Source organism: Sciurus vulgaris (assembly GCF_902686455.1).
Source record: "Sciurus vulgaris genome assembly, chromosome: 18".
Classification (NCBI taxonomy): Eukaryota; Metazoa; Chordata; class Mammalia; order Rodentia; family Sciuridae; genus Sciurus; species Sciurus vulgaris.
Window position 1 is genome coordinate 16549110 of NC_136479.1, and position 22518 is coordinate 16571627.

A 22518-nucleotide genomic window follows, 5' to 3' on the forward strand; every position below is an offset into this window, starting at 1 on the left:
CCAAGGACAATAGCTATCAAGTTTCCAATCCTTGGAAGCATGAACTCAATCAAAGCCAAGCAACATGGATTAATAGCTGTTTATATTTATAGCGACTTCTATTAGAAATCTGAGCTCTTAGGGGGAATTTCCAAGGTCAGGCATCCATTGCAGTTTTTCATCATCTAAAAGGAGAGAGGAAAGGAGAAGGCACAGAGCATCAACACCAAGAGGGAGTTTTATATGGGCCGAGAGCAGAGGCCACAAGGGAGGGACAACTTTATGAGCCCCTTTAAACACAGAACGACAATGCACCAAAATAGAGAATGAGAAATCCGTTAGAAATACAAGGAAAAAGATCTGAACCCTACGGTCGTAGAAGATACAACACCTTTGGAAATGTAGGCAAAGAGGGAACGAGAATACAGAGAATCTGAATAGTATATTTAACAAAGTTGAATAGATTATGTGCCAAATTTTGTATCTGATAAAGAGGACACACATTCTCCTTTTCTGTCACCAGAGGCCCATTTCTAAACTCACTCTTCTTTAAAACATTCTGATTTCTCAATGCAGAAAATTCGTTCACCGTATTCTCTGACCTCAAAACCATTCTAGGAATCAATGTGTCAAAATTAGCTTACAAAGTTCAACAGCTGGAATGTTGACTAATTCTTTTTTAAAAATTATTATTATTATTTGTATTTTATTCTTTTTTAAAATTTTGATTCATCATATATCAACATTTATAGCAGCTCAATTCACAATAGCTAGATTGTGGAACCAACCTAGATGAATGGATAAAGAAACTGTGGTATATATATACAATGGAATATTATTCAGCCATAAAGAAGAATAAAATTATAGCATTTGCAAATAAATGGATGGAGTTGGAGAATATCATGCTAAGTGAAATAAGCCAATCCCAAAACACCAAAGGCCGAATGATTTCTCTGATGAGTGGAATGATTCTTAAATAACAGTTGGGTTGAAGAGGAAATCAAAGCAGCAGTTGCAGACCACGAAGAAATCCAGGAGAGGGCTGGGGATGTAGCTCAGTGGCAGAACACTTCCCAGCATACACCACGCCTAGGGTTTGATCACCAGTCCTGGGGTGGCGGGGGAGTGGGGGGGGGGGGGAGGAAATTGATGACAATAGGTGGCGTAAGCTCGTGTCTGGGGTGGAGCACGGCAGGGTGGGACCACACGGGGCCACTACCACCCTCTCACTGATCTTCCCGTCCTTGTCCACCAGATTGGACTGTTCATCAGTTACGACAATGCCACCAAGCAGTTGGACACGGTCTATGACATCACCCCCGAGCTGGCCCAGGCGTTTCTGCAGAGGATTAGCTCCTCGGGCTTTGACGTGAGGAACGTCTCCACCATCCACAGGCAAGGGGCGGTGGCACTGGGCCCTCTGAGCTCTCTCCCACCACGCAATCTTCTTTTCTCATAAGCAGATCTTTTTTCTCAGCATACTTTCAAATCCTTTCCCTGGACCTGGTTGCTTTCCTGTGCGCAGGTCCGAATGTCAATCTTTCTAGGAGGGTGGTGCCAGGTTGACTGTGGTCAACCAGGTGCTCTGGCCTCGCTGAGGGGAGTAGTCTTCGTATGAACTCCAAAGTCTTCCGCTAATGAAGGAGTACTCAGTATCCACCAGCACTGCTCCTCATTCGCTGTGCCTCTTCTCTTTCACTTTCACGGTCATCCTTTTTCCTTTGTTCATCGTATTTATTTTGATATGCTATGATGAACAAAGCAAATTTCTCATTTATTAAAAATTCAATGAGGCAGGGCCGCCCTGTACTGTAGTACAGAGTGTGCACTGCATAACTGTGCAGTAACCTTACAGAGAAGTGAAATAACTTACTGGAGATCAAATACCTGATTAGAATATGACTTGTAACTCCAGTTGCCTGAATGTATGCTCTTAACCACTGGATGTTTTGCTCCTGGTTAGACCAGGGTTGAATCTTTCTGCTCTACACTGTTCTGCCTGCCGGTTTTCCTTTCTTTTTCTTTTTCTTTTTTTTCTTTTCTTCTGAAATCTTTGTGACATCCCGGGAGGTAAGTAAGGATTTTGGAAACCGACCTCTCCTTTAGGGTGGATGAACCCCATATGTCCTTGTGGAAAGCAGGCAGTTCTCGGTGGCTAATTCAGGAGGTGAGATGACTTAGTTAGATCTAGACTGAAGTCCCAGCTCCACTACTTGCCTTGGGCAAGTTGCCTATCTGAACCTCGGTTTGCCGGTCTGTGAGATGGGCTGATGAGAACTCCCGCCTGCAGGACTGTTGCCATGAGATGGTCCAGGTGAAGGCTCAGCCCGCCGCCTGGTGAGCGGTAGCTGCGGGGATGCCGACCCTCCTGGCCGGGACGGGGGTGGGCATGGTTGCAGCCCCCCAGCGCTGAGCCGCCACGAGCATCCCTGTCTTCTCACGCAGGTTGGGGCTGCTGGTTTGTTTCTATGATGACCTGGAGCTGCTGGACGCCGCCCTGGCCCAAGTCCTCCTGCATCAGATGATCAAGTGCAGCCACCTGCGGGGCTTCCAGGCCGAGGTTCAGAAGGTGCAGAGGGGACGCCAGGCCCTGGCCTCTGCCTCGATTTTACCAGCCAGGGGAAGGGGGAGAACAGCCTCTCTGGGCCTTTGAGGGAAAACTGGTAGTGTTGTTAACCAGGATCTAAGTCCAGCCACTCAAATGGTGTCTCGCATCCTGGGATGAGCGTGACCTGGGAGGGAGTGACGTCATCCAGCAACCTCGGGAAGATGAATTCAATCAGAGCAGCGAGTCTGGCGGAAACGAGCTTAGAGATCACCTGGGGATCTGAACTGGGGCGGGGCCTGCACTTCCAACCAACTTCCGGGTGACCCTGAGCTGCTGGAATGGTTCTTGATGAGTGTCAGGCCTGCCAGGCTCCACCCGGGGACTCTGAGGTTACCCGCCTGGGAATGGGGTGCTTTCAAACTCTGCAGGCGATGCCAGCACAGCTGGGATCAGGAGCCCTGGGTTAAGGGACTTTTATTTATTGAGCTCGTAGACCAGGTTCAGGACAAATTAGCAAATGAGACCAGACTCGTTTCCTCTCCCATCTCTCTCTTCTTTCATCCACTCAAATCTCAACTATCTTTGCTTCCTTTGGTCCTTTCCAAATTTTGTTATTGAAAAAATGGCGTGAAAGCAATGTTTAAGAAATTTTTACTCAAGCCACCAATAATTTTGTATGGCAGTTTTCCACATAGGATCCTTTCGAAATCTCCGATCACATTTTTTTTGTGGTACTAGGGACTAGGGGTGCTCTATCACTGAGCTCTATCCCCAACTCTTCATTTATTTTTTAAATTTTGAGGCAGGGTCTCACTAGGTTGCCCAGGCTGGCCTCGAATTTGTGATCCTCCTGTCTCAGCCTCCTGAGTTGCTGGAATTACAGGCGTGGGTGTCGGTGCCCCGCCCGGATCATGTTTGACATGTTACATTATGATCATCAATCTTGGTCAATGTATATTTTTCCTTTCAAGGAAAAGAAATCCTCAAGCAAGCCCAAACAAAAATAAGTGTATTTTATGTCCACAGGGATAGTTGTGGCAGTCCTGACCAAGAAGAAAGTCAAATATATTTAGATATGAAGGAACACTTTGGGATCACCTGACTCTAGTTCTCAAACTTGAGGGTGCATCAGAGTTACTGGGCAGCTTGTTAAAGTACAAGTTGCTGGGCCCCATCCCCCGAGTCTGATTCGGCAGGTCTGGGAGTTTGCATTTCTGATTCCCGGTGCTGCTGCTATTGGCCAAGGACCATACTTTGAGAACCACTGCTGTAGTTCACCCTTCCATTTACAGATGTGGTAACAGCTCTTGGGAAGCGGTGACCCGTTAAATGGAGAGAAGCCAGGCACTGCCACGGAGGTTTCTTCTACTTCACTCTGCTGCCCCCCAGTGGTCATTCCAATAGTGCACGGTACCGTCGTGTGCACCTGTTTGAAATGGAGAAATTGTTATAAATTCTGGTGTTGCAGACTGCACCGTCCTGGTTTTCTGGCACGGAGGTTATGCTACAGTTGGCGAGTTTCCTTCTCAGAAGCAATTGAGGCACACACTTAACTATAACTAGGCAGGCATATTGCAATAAAATAATTATTAAAATGATCATACACACATGCAAAGGTGTACAAGATATAATTTTAAGTGAAAACATAGAATGGAGAATTGCACTTCTGTTCATATTATAGCTCTGTAAAAACTCCGTGCTGTCTTTATAAAGGCACAAGAAGACTCGGAGGGATACACACCTAGTTACTAATCATATTTTCACACCTCCCTTCTGTTCTTTCTTTTTCTGATCACGGGGATTGAACCCAGAACCTCATGTGCTTTGTACAAGTGCTGTACCACTGAGCCACGGGGTCCCCCCAGCCCCAGAGTTATTTTTACAAGGTAGGAGTTTCAGACCACTTTAACTTTCTTGTATTGTTGAGAATTATTTTGACACAGATTATATATCATCATGAAAAAGGCCCCAGAGAGTTTACAGAAGAAAAACAGTCATATATGTGGACGTAGAATTCAAGGTCAGAAAAGGAAAATAAAATCTGTAAGAATGCAGTGGAATCGTGAGGGAACAAAATTCCTTCCTGCTATGCTTTAAGGCTGATTTAATAACACATTAATATTTAAATGAAGCCCAAAGTGAATTTCCAGCACATTAAAGCCAGCACCAGTGAAGGGGTTCTCAGTGGGGTGGGGGGATCCCTGAACAGGGTGGGAGTCCCTTTTCCTCCTGGTCTCTGGGTGCAGAGGCTTGGAGGGGGCAGGATGGATGCAGTGAGTTGTGGACTCCGTACACCCAGGACGGAGGCTGAGGGAGCCCCTGTTTGCTGTCCATGCTCATTCCAGATTGTTCACCTTCTAGCTCAAAGCTGACCTCCTGGACATCGCCACAGAAAACCAGACCCTTAACGAGACCCTGGGCTCTTTGTCGGATGCGGTTGTGGGTTTGACCTGCAGTCAGCTGCAATCCCTCTCCCCAGAGGCTGTGCACAGTGCCATTGCCACCCTTAACCAGGTCTCAGGCTGGGCCAAGAGCCAGGTCATCATCTTGTCTGCCAAATACTTGGCTCATGAAAAGGTGAGCTGGAACTTCCAACGTTTCCTGAGAGCCCTAAGACCCACAAACTAGTGTATTTCTCAGCTCAGGCTGCCACAACAAAATGCCAGAGTCCGGGGGACTTAAAAAACACAAATTCAGTTCTGGAGGCTGGAAAGTCCAAGATCCAGATGCAGGCAAGGTAGTTTTATTCCAAGGCCTCCTCTCTTGGCTTGTGGGTGTCTGCCATCTTGCCATGTGTTCCTATGACTTCCATGAGAGCAAGCTCTCTGGTGTACCTTGTTTGTTTCTGTGGCACTGGGGACTGAACTCACGGCCTCACACATGCTAGGCAGGCGCTCTACCACTGAGCCACGTCCCTAGCACTCTGACATTCTTTCTCAGGCACCAAGGGCACTAATCCCATTGGTTCAGGGCCCCACCCAACTCTATTTCATCTAATTCCAGTTACCACCCAAGGCCAACCACCCACTACCATCATTTTGGGGGTTATTATGGTTTCAACATATAAACTCTGGGGGGACACAAACACTCTGCCCACAGTAGCCAGTGACGTGGCACACATAGCAGGAACAACCGATCCGTGAGGGTGCTGAGGAGGTTAACCTGGGTTGGAATCCTCACTCTGCCACTTACTAGCACTGTGACATTGGGCAATTGCTTAACTTCACCTTGCCTCAGTTTCCTTACTTGTAAAACAGGGACAACAATGGTGCCTACCCCACCACATAGCTGCCAATGTTATGTGGCGTGACTCACATAAGGGAGTACGAGGTCGGTGAGGTAGCGATCACTGAGTTGTTGATCCTCCTCGTGGGATCAGGGATGAGCTTACTTCATCCTAGCGTTGGTCTGCAGAGAAGGAACTGTCAGGGCAGAAGGTCCTTTTGGGAGGAATGGGAGTCTTGTCCATGCTTTAGCTGGGGACAATGGATCTTTTTGTTTTAGTTTTTTTCTGTATTTTTTATTGATGCATTATAGTTATAATAGGGTGGGATTCATTGCTGTGTATTTGTACATGAACCCCAAATAACAATACAATTTGGTCAATATGATTCCCCAGTATTTCCCCTTTCTCTCCCCTCCTCCCTCCCCTGCAGGGTCCCTGATCTCTCTTCCATTTTCATGAGATCTGCCTTCCACCTTTCTTTTCTTTTTTTGCTCTCTAGCTTCCAACCTATGAGAGAAAACATGGCCCCTGACTCTCTGAGTTTGGCTTATTTCACTTAACATGAGTTAAGTTAACTTCTCCAGTTCCATCCATTTTCCTGCAAATGACATAATTTCATTCTTCTTTATGGCTGAATAAAACTCCATTATGTATATATGCCACGTTTTCTCTATCCATTCATCCACTGATGGATGCCTAGGTTGACACCATAGTTGGGTTATTGCGAATGGTGCTGCTCTAAATGTGGCTGTGCATGTATTCTACAGTATGCTGACCTCATTTCAGAAACGGAACTTTTTTTGGGGGGGGGGGTGGTTAGGGGTAATTAGTCTCCTTGTGCTGGGTCCAGTTGAAAGGGCTTCAGACTCCAGAGACTTTCAGAGAGCTTGAAAGGTCCTGCCTTCTTTGGAGGCAGGAAGAAACTTTCCACAGACAATAATGGAAGGAAACCACTTAGTGGTCTTTTCGCTAGGACCAAGCATGTCTCTGATTATTTGGAAGACCATCGAGTAGGTTCTCTCTGAGGAAGGGAGGAAGCAAGCATAATCTCTGTTAGGACGGGCAGCTCTAGTTATATTTGCCATCAACATCAGACTCGTATCCTGAAACTTTTTTAAAAAAAAATTCCAACTCAAAGCTTCTACACAGAGATTGATGAGTAGGGGGCTTTGGCAAGGCAGATGCCTGTTGAGTGACATAAATAAGAACATGAACTGTGTCTCCAGCTCCTATGGCAGGGGGTAGGGACTGGGTAAAAAGGAGAGCTCAGGCCTCAAGGAACAGCTGCTCCTCTGCTCTTGATAATTGTGGCCAGGTAGAATGTCAGTCCCGTATTGTCTGATGTTCAGATTTTTTTTTCTTTAAAAAAAAAATCCAAAGTTCAAATCTGATTTTATATGGGAGTTCTTATAAATTTAACTCAAAAAATTAGAAACAATTTTTAAATGTTGTCAATTAGTTCAAATTAAGCACAGACACACAGCCTATTTATTTGTGCCATGGGCTTCAATAGCATAGTAATTCCCCTAGTGTAGCCCTGATCACGTGCATCGTGTTTTTTAAAATGTAATAAACTAATTAAAGTTGTTGTGGTACTGGAGATTGAACCCAGGGACACCACTGAGCTTTATTCCCAGGTTTTTAAAATTGTTATTTTATTTTACTTTGGTGCTGGGGATTGAACTCAGGGACACTCGATCCCTGAGCCACATCCCCAGCCCTATTTTGTATTTTATTTAGAGACAGGGTCTCACTGAATTGCTTGGCAACTTGCTGTTGCTGAGGCTGGCTTTGAACTCATGATCCTCCTGCCTCAGCCTCCCAAGCCGTTGGGTTTACAGGTGTGCTGCACTTGCCAGTGCTAAAAATTTTCTTTTGAGACAGGATCTTGCTAAATTGCTGAGGCTGGCCTTGAACCTGTGATCCTCCTGCTGCAGCCTCCTGAGTGGCTGGGATTACAGGTGCGGCCTACGCCAGCTGCCTCGTGTTTGGATATTTGCCTCTTTCTGGGTTGAAAGGGAGAAGGTCTGTGATCACAGCACCTGTCTTGCTCACCATGTGCCCCATGGGGTTGCCCATCCCCATACCTGGCATGCAGATAGGTTCGGTGAGCGTCTGGGAGGTGAGAGGCCAGAGCAGAACCTCACCCCGGTGGCGGGTCCCCTGCCAGGTGCTGTCCTTCTACAACGTCAGCCAGATGGGCGTGCTGCTGGTGGGGGTCGGCACCCAGGCCTTCTACAGCATGGACCGCAAGGACCTCCTACAGGTCCTGAGAAGCACCATCTCCCAGCACCTGTCCGATCTGTCGCCTGCCCAGAAGCAAGGTGTCCTCAGCAAGGTGAGATGAGGACAGATGTCTGCTCCTCCCATCAGGGGACTCGCGGAGGATGTGGTTTTGGGGTTTTGTGAGTGGGTTATGACTTTGGGCCATTCCTTTGGGGCTGGGATTTCCATTGGTGCATGGGGTCGTGCTGAATCCAGCAGATGCCTTCTGATGGCTGCTTTCCTGCTTCCTGGAAGGGCCCTGCCTGCTGGCCATGCTATGGTTCTTTCTGGACCTTTGTTCTCCCTAGTCTGTCCAACCCAGAAAAAAATTTTTTAAACCAGTTTCTTGATCTCATAATGTTTTAAAATTGGTTTTTCAAGCCAAAAAATGAGGCCTGAAGTTTTGAGAGCTTCTGAAAGCCCTTTCCAGGGTCCAAAGTCATGTTGTTATGCCTTTCTCAACTGGCAGGAGGTCTTTAGGAGGTCTTCTGGGCATCTTGCTCTATCAGACTTGCAGATCCAGTTGTGAAATCCGTTAAGAAACCCCAACTCCTTGCATATAGCAGAGGTATGCGTGGTTAAAGTAAAAAGTGGATTCTGGAAGAGCACCAACTTGGACTTGAATCTCACCCACTTTCCACTGATCACTTCTAAGCCTCAGTCTTCCTACCTGTAAATGGGAATAGTGAAAGTTCCTACTTCGTAGGGCTGCCAGCAGATCTGATGCATTTTATTGCCCATGAAGTCGGGTCCAGCTCGTACCCAAATCTCAGTGCATCTTTTATAAGATCATTCCTCTTTTTTCTCACTTTGGACAGACGATCGAAGTAGGCGACACCACCTCAGGCATTTTGGAAATACAAGGGACTCTCTTTAAGGAAGTGTCTCTCTTTGATTTACGGAAGGAATCCCGATTCAACTCTTCAGTCCTGAAAGAGAAGGAGCTTCGAAGGAGCCAGGTACCATATTTCACCACATAATCATCACCACCATATAATTGTCACCCCCTATTTTTTCAGCCCCCAAATTGATTTATAACCTTTCATTACATAATCATTGCAGAGTATAATTCCATTCCTCATGCTGCTTAAAAGGTAAACAGAGCAGCAATGTATTCACCAGTAGCATATGGATGCACATTTGTCTTCCGGTGAACTGTGAGCTGTGAGCCTAGAATTCTCAGTGCACTGCATCGTTAGTACAATTCCAAAAGCTGACTTGCATGGTTTGTTTAAAGCCCTCTAGTACTAAACACATAAAAGTTGCATACGGTCAACATAACTTGCGTGAGTGGTGTTGAGGCCAGTGAGTCAGGTAACGAAACCAACGTTAGTGGCGCAGAATCTTTGGACAGAGGATTAAAATTTGTGAGTCCATACTTTGCAACACTGTAGTAAATTTTCTCAAGTTTAATATTTCAGTGCTCATCAGTGCAAATTGGTAGCAACAAATATGTTATCTTTTTAAAATTTTCAGGTTGGAAAAAAGGTTCACTGATCTGTCACAAAGAAATGATGTGTGTTGATTTGGTCTATTCTATTTCACTGTCTATTCATGAATATTCTGTGCATCCTAATCTTGCACCAAAGACAGTTAAGTAATAAAGGATTTTTAGGTAATACCAGCACTGTTTTCTTAAAAAGCTTCCCATAAAATAAGTTATACCTTGCTTTTTTGCAAAAAAAAAAAAAAAAAAAAAGTTGGCATGAAATCTGTTATGATTATGCAGTAGCACATGTTATAACCACGGGTACCTGCAGCTCAATTCTGTATTTGTGACTGTCCGTCTTGTGGGAGTGTTCTGTAATTTGGCAAAAGCAATTTATTTCTGTGGGATTCCACCCTGGAAGCACAATAGTGTAGTGTTAAGAAGTTAGACAAGATCTGAGCATGAATTCTGGATCCCATTTATTTATTAGCTTTGGGGAAACTACTTCTCTCTACACAGCCTCAGTCTTCTCATGTGCAAAATGTGGATAATTTCTCATAAGGATCAGTGATACATGTCTCATGGCCCATAAGCAGTGTGCTGTAAATATTAGCAGACTTGCACGTGTTGTTCCATGCTGTGAGCCCTGAGACCAGGAGGGGAGGATGGCACTATTGAGGCACAGCTGTAAAACTTTCCCTGACTTCCTGCTCATTCACTCCTGAAAAGTTTATTGAGCACCTACTAACCACATGCCCGGTGCTACTCACAGCCCTGGGAGTACAGAAGTGAACAAAACAGATGAAAATCCCCATCAGTTCTGGGGGATCTTGCTCACATGTCTGGATGATATTATGGTGATCAATTGCTATGTATCGAACCGTTGCCAAATTCAGTGGCCAGGACTCATTTTATTTTGGAAAATATAACCTGCCACAGGTACTTCAAGATGTTTTTATCCCAGCAATGAGTTGATGGAGTTGTCATTTCCTGAATTGGGGGGTGGGATGGTAGGAGAGTCCTGAAAGCTGCCCTTGTGCCCTGGGAAATCTCTGGGACCACACACACACACACACACAGTCGAGAACTTTCCTCCGCCCCTGCTTCTTTCACCTGGGCCTTTAGGATACTTTAAGATTCTCAGCTGCCACGTCACAGAAGCCTCATCTGATGCTAGCTCATAATTTACTCTGTTTGGGGAATTATGCTCAAAGCTTCGGAGTCTATAAAATAGACAAATGTCATACTTGATCCTGTCTGCGAGTTAGGTATTCTGTAAAATTACATTTCGTAAAACAAATGGCTCCCCTGCCTGCTCTCCTGGAGTGCTCATCTGGGAGGGTTTCAGGCGAGCGCGTGCTGCCTGCAGTTCTTTATTGATGGCTCTTTCTGGCCCATGCTGGTCTGTTCATCTGCTTTTGCTCTGGGGTGCCCTGTGCTCAGGACCAGCGGGTGGGCATGCAGGAAGGCACTAGAGCCTCCACTGGTCGGTGGCCTCCCTCTGCAGAGGAGGTACGACTCCAGCCCTGCTCTGGATTCACCCTTCAGAGCATAAAGCATCGCCTGGAATGTGACAGGATATTCTCTGAAATTACTCTGACACCCTTTCAAATTCCCACTTAGCCACTTGGCACTTGTGTGGTCCTGGGTGAGCGCCCTGTTCAGCCTCCGTTTCCCCATCTCCAGTGGATCAGGGTTCCTTCCTACCGGGCCTCACGGTGCTGGGTTCCTTGGGTGCTTGTCTGTGTCTCTCTTCCCTCAGGCCTTGTTCCTGTATGAGCTTCTGTCAAGGACAACTGGGAGGCCTGAGGAGCTCCTGAGGTAAGGTTGTAGCTCAGCTGAGGGCTGGGCGCCCCTGGGAGCCTCCCGCTGAGCAGCCACCTTGCCCAGGAGGGAGAGCTGGACTGTGACATCTGCAGCTTGTGTCACGTGGAACCTGCCTTCTCTCTTTTTTGTATTCATTCTTTTTAGTTAACATTGACAGTGTAATGAATTTTGGCATATTGTACATACATGGAGTAAAACTCATTCTAATTAGGATCCTATTCCTGTGGTTGTACATGATGCCGAGTTACCCTGGTTGTGTATTCCAATACAAGGCTAGGAAAATTACATCCATTTAATTCTACTGTCCTTCCTGTTCCCCTCCCCCTCCCTTCCCTTCACGTCCCTTTGTCTAATCCAGTGGATTTCTATTCTTTTCCTCCCTACCCTCCCTTGTTGTGGATTAGCGTCCACATATCAAAGAACATTCAGCCTTTGTTTTTTTCAGATTGGCTTATTTCACTTAGCACGGTATTCTCCCATTCCATCCATTTACCAGCAAATGCCAAATTTCATTATTCTTTAAGGCAGAGTAATGTTCCATTGTGTGTGTGTGTGTGTGTGTGTGTGTGTGTGTGTGTATGTATATATCCCATTTTCTTTATCCATTTATTTGTTGAAGGACACCTAGGTTGTTTCCATAGTTTGGCGGTTGTGAGTTGAGCTGCTATAAACATCGATGTGGCTGTATCACTCTAGTATACTGATTTTAAGTCCTTTGGGTATAATCCTAGGAGTAGGATAGCTGGGTCAAATGGTGGTTCCATTCCAAGTTTTCTGAGGAATCTCCATACTGCTTTCCACAATGGTTACACCATTTTGCATTCCCACCACCATGTATGAGTGTACCTTTTTCCCCACGTTTGCCAACATTTATTGGAACCTGCCTTCTCTTGCTTCTCTCAGTGGCCCTGTTTTGTTTTCTAGTGCTGGACAGCTGATCAAAGGCGTAACGTGTTCTCACATTGATGGCCTGAGCGCTGACTCCTTCCTGGCCCATTTCCGGTATTTTGAGAACAACCTTCCCCTGCTTTCCCTGGATCAGGTACCGCTCAAGATTGATCCTGCTTCTAATTCTCTCTCCATCCCCCAATCACTGGACACAGGTTGACTGTGGCATCTGAAGATATTAATGCCAAAATTATTCAGGTGCAAACAGTAACTTGGGGCTAAATATTAGGCCAGGTTTTCTCCAGTTTCCTTTTAAAAAACTCCCTCATCTGTTGCCAAAGTTTCCAGTTGGTTAATTCACACTGAAATGTGAACCTTAAAAGGTGTTTGTAAGGTGGATGCTTTGCATGTTTATGGTCATGGCCTCCTGGGACCAGAGGCAATCCCTCGTCTAACATTCTTGTCTTTTCCAGGGAGAGCCACAAAAGGGAAACGATACTCCAAGTATTTTCTTTTTCATTTTCCAAAAGGTTATGGAGATGCTGTAACCCCTTGGGGAGACTAACGGCAGTAACTGACTCTTCACGGTAGCTAAGTTAGTAGCAACTGGCCTTGGGGACAGAGTTAAGGCTTTGAGTGTAAACTGTTGGCTGCAGAGAGTCCCAGGAGAGGCAGCAAGTGAATATATAAGGCATCTTCTCAACTCTGGTCTTGGGTTTAAGATCCGAATTAAAAATTTCCAAACAGTGAATTCTCCCCCTGCAGAATCCCAGAATCGGGAAGCATGGGGCTTGGCGTATAATCCTCTGAGATCATTAGCGGAATATGCAAAGTTTTAACAAAGCCCTGGCATGCCCTTAGATTCTTTATTCCATCAGCGGTTTTCAAATGGGAGCTGGTATCAGCATTGCCTGGAAGACTTGGGAAACACGGATGGGGTCCTGGGGTGTGGCCCTCTAGCAGAGGGGGTGCCTAGCATGTAGGGCCTGGGTTCCGTCTCCAGCTCTGCACACACACAGAAAAGATCTGGGTTCACCCCAGAGTTTCCCATAGAATAGGTCTGGGGTGAAGCCTGAGAATTTGCCTTTCTGATTAGTTCCTTAGTGAGAACCATCAAACCCTATTGAAACTCCTGCTCAGACAGGGAAGCCATGAGAAAATGGATGGAGATTTCAAAAAGACCAGCATGTCAGAGAGAGCAGTCACCACCCTAACGAGATGCTACTTAGATCCCAGCTTCTGGAACGTTCAAATGCCAGTTAATTAGAAAAATTGCCCTTATTGTTTACATTTTATGTTGAAACTTATTTTATGAAATGAAAACAATACAGAGGAAGTAAAATCCCCCCAATTTGCCCTAGAGGAGTGGTTAGGGTAATGTTCTGCCCCAGGGCACTTGTGGTCATATCCAGAGGCACTTTTGGCCACAACTAGGGAGGTGGGATCTACTGGCATCTAGTGGGTGGAGCTGAGGACTACACCTTACAGGGCACAGTCCCCACAACCAAGAGGTATCTGGTCCAAAATGTCCTGAGGTGAGCAGCCACAGGTAGCTACAGGAAAAAACTTGCACAATGATTCTGAGAGTTTTTAAAAAAGTGTATTAAACATAATGACTTGTAATGTGAAAAACAAATGAGCTTATATTACCCATACTATTCTATGTGCATGTGTACAAACACATGCATGCATAGATATCGTATAATGTGTGTATGTATGTTATATATTATAAATACATATAATAGAATGTTATTGTCTGGACATACCAGAATTTATTTAGCCAGTTCCCTGCTGAGGGACATTAAGGTTCTAGCTCACTTTGCAGTTATACCAAGAACTGTGAGGAGCGTTCTCACATTTAAGTATTTGTGTTCATCTCAGTTTCCTCATCCATATCATGGCGTAGTAGTGGTGCCTACATTGTAGGGTCCTCCTTACCTAAGTGGACGTGGATACAGCACTGAGAACAGCGCCCAGCACACAGACGGTGCCATCTGTGTTTGCTCTTATTATTATTGAACTAAATTCCTGAACCACTCGTCTTTCAGGTTAACTGTTTGGCATGGAAATACTGGGAAGTTTCCAGACTGTCTATGCCGCCTTTTCTCTTGGCTGCACTCCCGTAAGTGAACATGGGCCCCTCCCCCTTTCTTGCTCAGCAGCAAGATGGGTGGGTGGGGGGTCACCTGGGCCCAAGTGATTCTCCCCCACTGGGTTTTCTTGAGGAAACAGGCAGCAAGAAGAGTACCTTAGATAACTAACTCCTGGAGAAGCAGGAATTAAATTCTGAGCCCCACATAGATATTTTGGACAGATGCTCATGCTTTTTGATTTATTTAAAAACCAAAGATAAAGCATCTTGACCCTGGAAAAAAATATCATTGAACCAGGTCTCATCTGGGCTGGCCTGACAGCTCTGTCCAGGTCCCAGGGGAATTAGACTTTTTGTGAGCAGTAGGGACTTCCTGCTTTTCAAACATGGTCTGGATATTGTTTCTCTCCTTTCCTCCTTCGTTATTTCTCTCTACTTTCTTTTGCTGTTGTTGTCTCATTCATCCAAAAAAATACTGAGTACTTGCCAGGCACAGTGGCACATGATTGTAATCCCAGCAGCTCGGGAGGCTGAGGCAGGAGGATCGCAAGTTTAAAGCCAGCCTCAGCAACAGAGAGGCGCTAAGCAACTCAGTGAGACCCTGCTTCTAAAGACAATACAAAAAAGAGTTGGAGATGTGGCTCAGTGGTTGAGTGCCCCTGAGTTCAATCCCTGGTACCCCCAAACCTCAAAATACTGAGTACTTACTGTGTGTGGGTTCTCAGAGATAGCTAAATATTCCCTTTGTAAGAGCTTACAATATTATAGGGGCAGTAGACAAATATGAAGTCAATTATAATATTAAGTTGATATTTGGTTGAAATTGACATGAACTAACTCAAATTGATTTAGGCAGTAAAAGGAAATTTTTGGTTCAGGTAATTGAAAAGTAGAGAGATGGACTTCAGGTGTGGCTGAATCTAGGGGCTCAAATGTTTCTTGGTCCAGTTTTACTCTGTTGGCGTAACTGTCAGGCAATTTTTTTCTCTCTCACAGGCCCTGGAAAGTTCAAAGTTACATTTTCATGGTATCATAGTTAGGGAAAAGAGAAAGACTTTGTATTCCCATCATTCTCAATAAAAGTCTTGAGTTTGACTCATGTCAGCCTTAATAGGGCCAATTCATCCTCCTTAAATCAACCGGTGGGACTGGAGGATGGATAACTTTAACCGGTCCCTTGAACTGGGGGTGAATCACAAGGACTTAGAGTGAAAGTGATGGTTTCCCAAGAAAGCCAGGTGCTGTTAGCATGGGAAGGGGTAATGGGCAGGCACAGGGAAGGTAATATCAGCTTCAGACTGAGAGTCTGGGATAGAAAGTTTAAGATGGACACTCTAGGCCAGGGCACAGGAATGTGCTGACCAGTGCAGGTGAGGCCAGCAAAGTGCTTTGAGGAACACATGGTGCATATATGCAGAGTAGGGGGAGAGAGAAGGTAGAGAAGCAAGGGGCAGCAGAGCTTTGAATGGCCCTGATGTGTTTCACTTGCATTCTTGGTGCAACCATAGTTTTATGTTCCAGAAAGATCATCACCATCACCCAGGGTGGAACACAGGGGCCTGAGTAGAAGGAGGAAGGCAGTGGCAGCTTATTTCAGTAACCCAGATCTGCTTGTGGCTGGCTCCAACAATCCCACCTTAAAAGGGGTTCCTCTGACCCCCCAGCATTGTTCTCTATATTACAGAGCCTCCACATTTTCTTCTTACATTTATCATGAACTGAAATGACCTGTTTTCTTTCTGTTAAACCTGTTTGGTTCCTGTGTTTCTTCCTTCACCTAGAACCAAGCATCATGAAGTCTTTTTCATTTCTATATCAGGTGACCAGTCACAGTAATGACAGTTCCTGGCATGTAGTATGCTCTGCAGATACTGCTGAATGAATGAAAGAATGATGGAGAAATAAAGAAGACTGTGGTCTTGGGAGGGGAAAGAAAAGAATGACAGGTTGGGGGTAAAGGGAAAGGGATCATGGGACAGCACAGAGGAGGAGGAACATGTTTGGAGGAAGATGTTGAGTCTTTTTTCATCATCGCCTGGTTACAGAGAAATTTTTAGTTTTAATTTTTTTATTAAAATTTCTTTTAAGTTGTAGATGGTCACGACTACATTTATTCTATTTTTTAATTTTTCTGTGGTGCTATCGAACCCAGTGCCTCACACATGCCAGGCAAGTGCTCTGCCACTGAGCCACAACCCCAGCCCTACTTTTTCTTTAATGAGAGAAATTATATATTAAGGAAAAATGTCTTATTGAGTGGAGTTGAGCTTTGGTGAGCCAAAAATCATTGTAACAACTAAGATTTTCCCCTGATCTATGGTCAAGAGCTTAGGGGAGGGCTCTGGAGTGGAGATGATAGAATTGGAGTCATTTCTCTGACTCCTTCCATTCTCCTGTCTGTATTCCTCACTTTCTAATATATTCTATCTCTTCTTTGTCTCTTATGTTTACTTTTTCCCTTTCTCTTCATTTCCCCTCAGCCAATCTTTCATTCAATAAATGTTCATGGAGAATCTATTCTCTGATCAGTGTTGATGGGCATAGGAGAGGAGCATGATGAGAAGTCCTCCCCTAGAAGAGAAGCATCATGGGAAGTCTGCCCCCCCACCCCCTCCCACCCTCCCAGGAGAAGAGCATGATGGGAGCTCTGTGTGGTCCCTGCCCCACAAAAGAGGAGCATGATGGGAATTCTGTTTTTCTGCCCCTAGAAGAGAATGATGGAAATCTGCTTCCCCTGCCCCTAGAAGAAGAGCATGATGGGAACTCTGTTTCCCCACACCTTGAAGAGGAACATGACAGGAACTGTTTTCCTGCCCCTAGAAGAGGAGCATGATGGGAACTGTGTGTGCCCCCTCCACAAAAGAGGAGCATGATGGGAAGTCTGTTTCCCTGCCCCTAGAAGAAGAGCATGATGGGAACTCTGTCCCTCCACCCCAGGAGAGGAGCATGATGGGAATTCTGTTTTACCACACCTAGAAGAGGAGCATGATGGGAACTCTGTCCCTCCCACCCCCAAGAGCTGCCTGATGGGTAGGAGCTGCCTGACCCAGGGAGCCACAGCGTCACTGGAAAGGACAAACATTAAGGAACATCCCGTGATGAGCTCTAGGGCACGTGAACACTGACTTCAGGGGCAAGTGCAGAACAGCCACTGTTTTCCTCCTCTCTCTTCCGCATCTCTCTCCAGGGCCCGCTTCCTGGCTTCTGTCCCAGTGTCCCAGTGCGTGCCTTTTCTGATCAGCCTGGGGAAGAGTCGACTGGACTCCCTGGTTTTAGATTCCCACAAAAAGGATTTGGTCCTCAGGAAAGTGCAACAGTGCCTGGTAAGGAACCTTCCTGGGCCACACTTTCACTGGTGTCCCTCCCCTCTGGGTGTCTGTGTCCATCTTGGGGAAGACCTTAAGGGAATCTGGCTGGGATCTTGAGCCTCCTGTGATGCTGGCAGTCTGACTTGTGGGTCCCAAAGCTGACTCTGAGAGAACAGTGGTGCTGGTTGGAACAATCATGGTAGATAGTTCTGGAGACCCCTGTCCCGGGGCCTGAATGGGGGGAGGCCACCCTGGAGGACTGGAAAGAGCACAGTGTACAGAGTTTGGGTTCCAGACATGTCCCTGCCCGCTATTGGTTTTAGGCACGCCACTTCCCCTCCCTGAGCCTCCTTTCCTCATCTGTAAGGTGGGTGTAATAGCACATCCCTCATGGCTTTCTCAAGGGTAGGAAATGGGCACTGAGTTTTTTTTATTTTTAGAATTTTTTTTTATTGATTCTTTTTAGTTATATATAGCATTAAGATTCATTTTGACATAATTATAAAAGCATGGAATGTAATTTATTCTAATTCAGCCCCCAGTTCTTTCCCTTTCCCTCTTCTCCTCCCTCTTGTTCCCTTCCCTTTACTGATCTTGTGCTATTTACTTACAGTTTTTTTTTTTTTTAATTAGTGTCTTGTGGATGTACACGATAGTAAGGTTCACTGTGGTCTATTCATATATACACAGGAAAGTAAGTCAGATTCATTCCACTGTCTTTCCCTACCCTGTCCCTCCTCCCTTCCCTTCATTCTCCTTTGTCTACTCCACTGATCTTTCTTATACTTTTTTATTCCCCCTTATTTTGGATTAGCTTCTGCATAACAGTGAAAACATTTGAAATTTTGGGATTAGCTTATTTCACTTGGCATGATAGACTCCAGTTCCATCCATTTACTGTTAAATGTCACAATTTTATTCCTCTTTATGGCTGAGTAATACTCCATTGCATATATGTACCACATTTTCTTTATCTATTCATCTGTTGAGGGTACCTAGCTTGGCTCCATAGCTTGACTATTGTGAATTGTGGGCACTGAATTGTTGAATACACAGGCCCTAAGACCAGAACGTCTGGGTAACTGGCAGTTTCTTTATGTTTAAAAAGTGGATTATGTCAGTGCTTATCCCTTATAGTTACTATGAAGATGAAATGGATTAAGATTTGTAGATGTTTAGAACTGTGCCTGGCACATAGTAAGCACATAATAAAGGTTAGCTATTTTTGTCATTTTGAGGAGGAGCTTGGAAAGCTTTCCAGTGCCATACAAATGTTGGAGTGCTGATTTTCTTGTTACGTACTATTGTTATAATGGTCGCTGGACTCTGGAGAGTCCTTTTGAGCAGTAACAATGACAAGAACACTCATTAGCTGAGTGCTCAGGATGTTCCTCAGACTTCTGAGGCTGCCTCCCTGGGGGGAAATCAGGCCCTGCTCCATCTTTGGAGGTCCATGTCGGGGTGGGTGATTCACCCTGGAAGCTTTAAGAGGTTTGGAACTGGGAGCGTTTTTAAGGGATCATGACCTTGAGTCCTGCTGGACCTTCCAGAAGTTCCACTGGTTGCTTTCAGGATGATTCTCTTGCTGACGAGTACACTGTGGACATCGTGGGGAATCTGCTGTGTCATTTGCCAGCGACCATCATTGAAAGAGGGATCTCCCCCAGGGCCTGGGCAGCTGCTCTGCATGGCCTCGGAGACTGCCCAGACCTCAGCCCCGAGCAGAAGGCCGCGGTGAGGCTCAGGCTGCTGGGACAGTGCGGGTGAGAGAGGCAGGGGCTGGGTTTTGGGGGGAAGTTGTGCCAGGTGAAAGGACACCCATCTTGCCTCTCCTGCCCTCTCAAAGGAGATGGGTTTTAGTTAGGATAGGTCAGATGTGTTGTTAGGATAGTTCTGGAAATGTGACCTTTCTTCTTTTGACTTCAGGTTCCCTGTGAAGTGACAACAGTTGTAGCCACCCTGCAGGCTCACAGAGGTGTCCCTGACTCACCTTGGCATGTGCAAGGGAAGTGTTTTGAAAAGATGACACTTTAAAATGCAAGGTGTTGGTATCATGATTTTAAAGCCAATTTTTTCTTTCTTTCTTTTTTTTTTTTTGGTACTGGGGATTAAATCCAGGAGCGCTTAACTACTGAGCCATATCCCCAGCCATTAAAAAAAATTTTTTTATTTAGAGACCAGGTCTTACCGAGTTGTTTAGGGCCTCACTAAGTTGCTGAGGCTGGCCTTGAACTTGTGATCCTCCTGCCTCAGCCTCCTGAGCTGCTAGGTTACAGGAGTGCACCACTGTACCTGGCTTTAAAGACTACTTTAAAAATTAGTTTGAGCTTCATAGCAAAATCGAGAGAAAGGTATTGAGATTTCTTATATTTCACACCCCTGTTGCTTTCCCATTTATTACATTTATTACAATTATGAAGCCATGTTGCCATCACAATGTTGTCACTAACATCCAATGTCCGCAGTTAAATTAGGGTTTATTCTTTTTTTTTTTTTTAATATTTTTAGTTGTAGGTGGACAAGATATCTTTATTTATATTGTATGTGGGGCTCAGAATCAAACCCAGGGCCTCACATGCTGGGAGAACACTCTACCACTGAGCCATAATCCCAGCCCCAGGGTTTATTCTTGGTGTTGTGCGTCCTCTGGGTTTGGGTTCATGTATAATGATGTGTATTTACCATGGTAGTATCACACAGAGTGTTTTCATTGTCCTGAAAATCCTCTGTTCTGCCTACTCCTTCCTTCCTTCCCCTCCTCCCTGGTCATCACTGATAATTCTTCCAGAATGTCAAATAGTTGAATCATGTGGCCTTTCTAGACTGGCTTCTTTCACTTAATAACGTGTAATTAAGGCTCCTTCATGTCTTTCATGGCCTGCCAGCTCGTTTCTGCTTAGCACTGAGTTATATCCCGTTGTCTGGATACACAACAGTTTATTTATCCATTTGCTTGCTTGCTTCTAAATTTTGGCCATTTTAAATAAAGCCGCTATAAACATCCATGTGCAGATTTTTGTGTGTGTGTGTGTAGAAACAAGTTCTCAGCTCCTTTGGGTAAATACCAAAGTGTGCAATTGCTGGATCATATTGTTAGAATATACTCCGTTTTGTAGGAAACCACAAACTCTATTCAAGTGGGTGTTCCATTTTGCATTCCCACCACCAATAAAAGAGATGAAAGAGAGTCCCTGTTTCTCAACATCGTAATTTTTGTAATAATAATAATAATGATGATGATAATGATAATAATAATAGGGACACCATCACCTCCAGGTGAGTGAGAACTTGCTGGAGGAAAACAGCTCTGCTTTCCCACGGAGTGCTTTCTGAGTGAGGGCAGACATTTGAGTAGGACTCAGCTGTCAGTCAGTGCTGAGATGACAAATGCTCTTTGAGTAATTATGGTGTCATGGGTATGGTATGATTATGTGGAGTTTAACAGCGTGGACTCGGGAGCCAGAGTCAGATTTTGTTCTTGTCATTTACTGTTCGTGTAGCCTGGGAAAACGTCATCATTCTGCAGTTTAATTTTCACATTTGTAGAATGGGGACAGTAATCGTCCCCATCGGGTGGCTGTGATGATGAAGTGAGTTAATTTAGCTATAGAATTCACAATACTGCTAGGCACGTAAGTGCCAAGTCTGTGACCACTGTTTTACTACTGGGACAGAAGGAACAGCTGTTGTTAGGATAGGCGCAGGTCCTGCTTTCATGGGGCTTATGGTCTAGTGGGGTAATATTTTAAATATTTTTATCAAAGAAATAAGGGTGGGGACTCTTCTGCCAAAGGTGTTTGACCTCTGTACCAGAGGGGCTATCACTGATAATTGGATAGATCTCCTTAGAGTGGGGCACACTTCATGGTAGAACTTCATGGTAGACATTTATGTTTATCTGAGAACAATAGTGGATTCTGAGTCAGTGCTATTATCCTGCCAAGTTCAAGAGAATTTTTTTTCTTGCTGTAAGATAAAACTGTTATGTGACCTGTGGGTATAGCTCTGGGCTAGAGCACTTGCCTAGCATGTGAAAAGCACTGAGTTCAATCTCTAGCACCACAAGAACGAAAAAGGTGTTTACAATAATTTAAAAAGAACAACAATATCATTACTCTTCATTGAGGAGGGGGAGGAAGGACACACTGGTGATATAAGTGACAAACTCAATGACTCAATTCAAACTAAAACAGTGGGAATTTATTGAGTTCAGAAATGGAATGCAATGAAAAACTCTGGGGGTGGACTTCAGGCACAATTGGATTCAGGGTCTCCATGTTGTCAGGAATCTGTTCCTCCCATCCCTCAGCTTGACATTCCTTGGAGTAGCCCTTATTTTCTCCATTTGGTGACAGGATTGGCTTCCAATATCCTCTTTACTGGGAGCATTTCCAGAAAAGAGAGAGAGCACCCACTCTGGTAGGTCTATCAAAATTTCAAGGGATGACTCTGATTGGTCAGTCTGTATCACATGTCCCACCCCACCTTCTTTTTTGGTCAGAGAAGTGGGGCTGTGTGATTGACAGTCTGTCCAGGTATTAAGGATGGTTCTGTTCTTGAAAGTAGAGGATGCTGGGGTGCAAGGATGTGCACAACAGATGACCACAACAATGTGCTGTTTCATTTCACTGCTTATTATCTCTTCTTAGACTTCCTCAGAACTGGACGGCTGAGACTACAAAGGACTTGGGACCTTTTCTAGTACTGTTCTCAGCAAATGAATTACGCCCTGTTGCCACAAAGGTACCTCTGTGCCTCGTCTTAAGAAGGTTGAAGGAGTTCGAAGGGGAGAGAAAGTGTGGTCAGTCATACTCCACTGGGGTGCTCCAGTCTGCAATTCTGGAAGATTCTTTTTTGCTGCAAAGTGCTTAGATGTTTCTAGCTTCACTCCGAATTGCTCATCAGAGTTCAGGGAAAGGGAGTGAGGTGGGAGCTCAAAGATCTGGTCCTTCCCCT

The 22518-nt window shown here is 45.1% G+C and overlaps 1 protein-coding gene across 1 annotated transcript in view; it reads left to right on the forward strand.

The window, feature by feature from the left end:
• OTOA (otoancorin) overlaps window positions 1-22518 on the forward strand; it is a 62965-nt gene that overhangs the window by 15498 nt on the left and 24949 nt on the right. Inside the window, exons 10-20 of the mRNA XM_079120022.1 lie at window positions 1235-1374; window positions 2425-2548; window positions 4889-5104; window positions 7924-8091; window positions 8837-8977; window positions 11210-11268; window positions 12199-12316; window positions 14211-14284; window positions 17442-17577; window positions 19135-19325; window positions 22212-22305. Of these exons, the coding sequence (XP_078976148.1) occupies window positions 1235-1374; window positions 2425-2548; window positions 4889-5104; window positions 7924-8091; window positions 8837-8977; window positions 11210-11268; window positions 12199-12316; window positions 14211-14284; window positions 17442-17577; window positions 19135-19325; window positions 22212-22305 (1461 nt within the window). The remainder of the gene's footprint in view (window positions 1-1234; window positions 1375-2424; window positions 2549-4888; window positions 5105-7923; window positions 8092-8836; window positions 8978-11209; window positions 11269-12198; window positions 12317-14210; window positions 14285-17441; window positions 17578-19134; window positions 19326-22211; window positions 22306-22518) is intronic.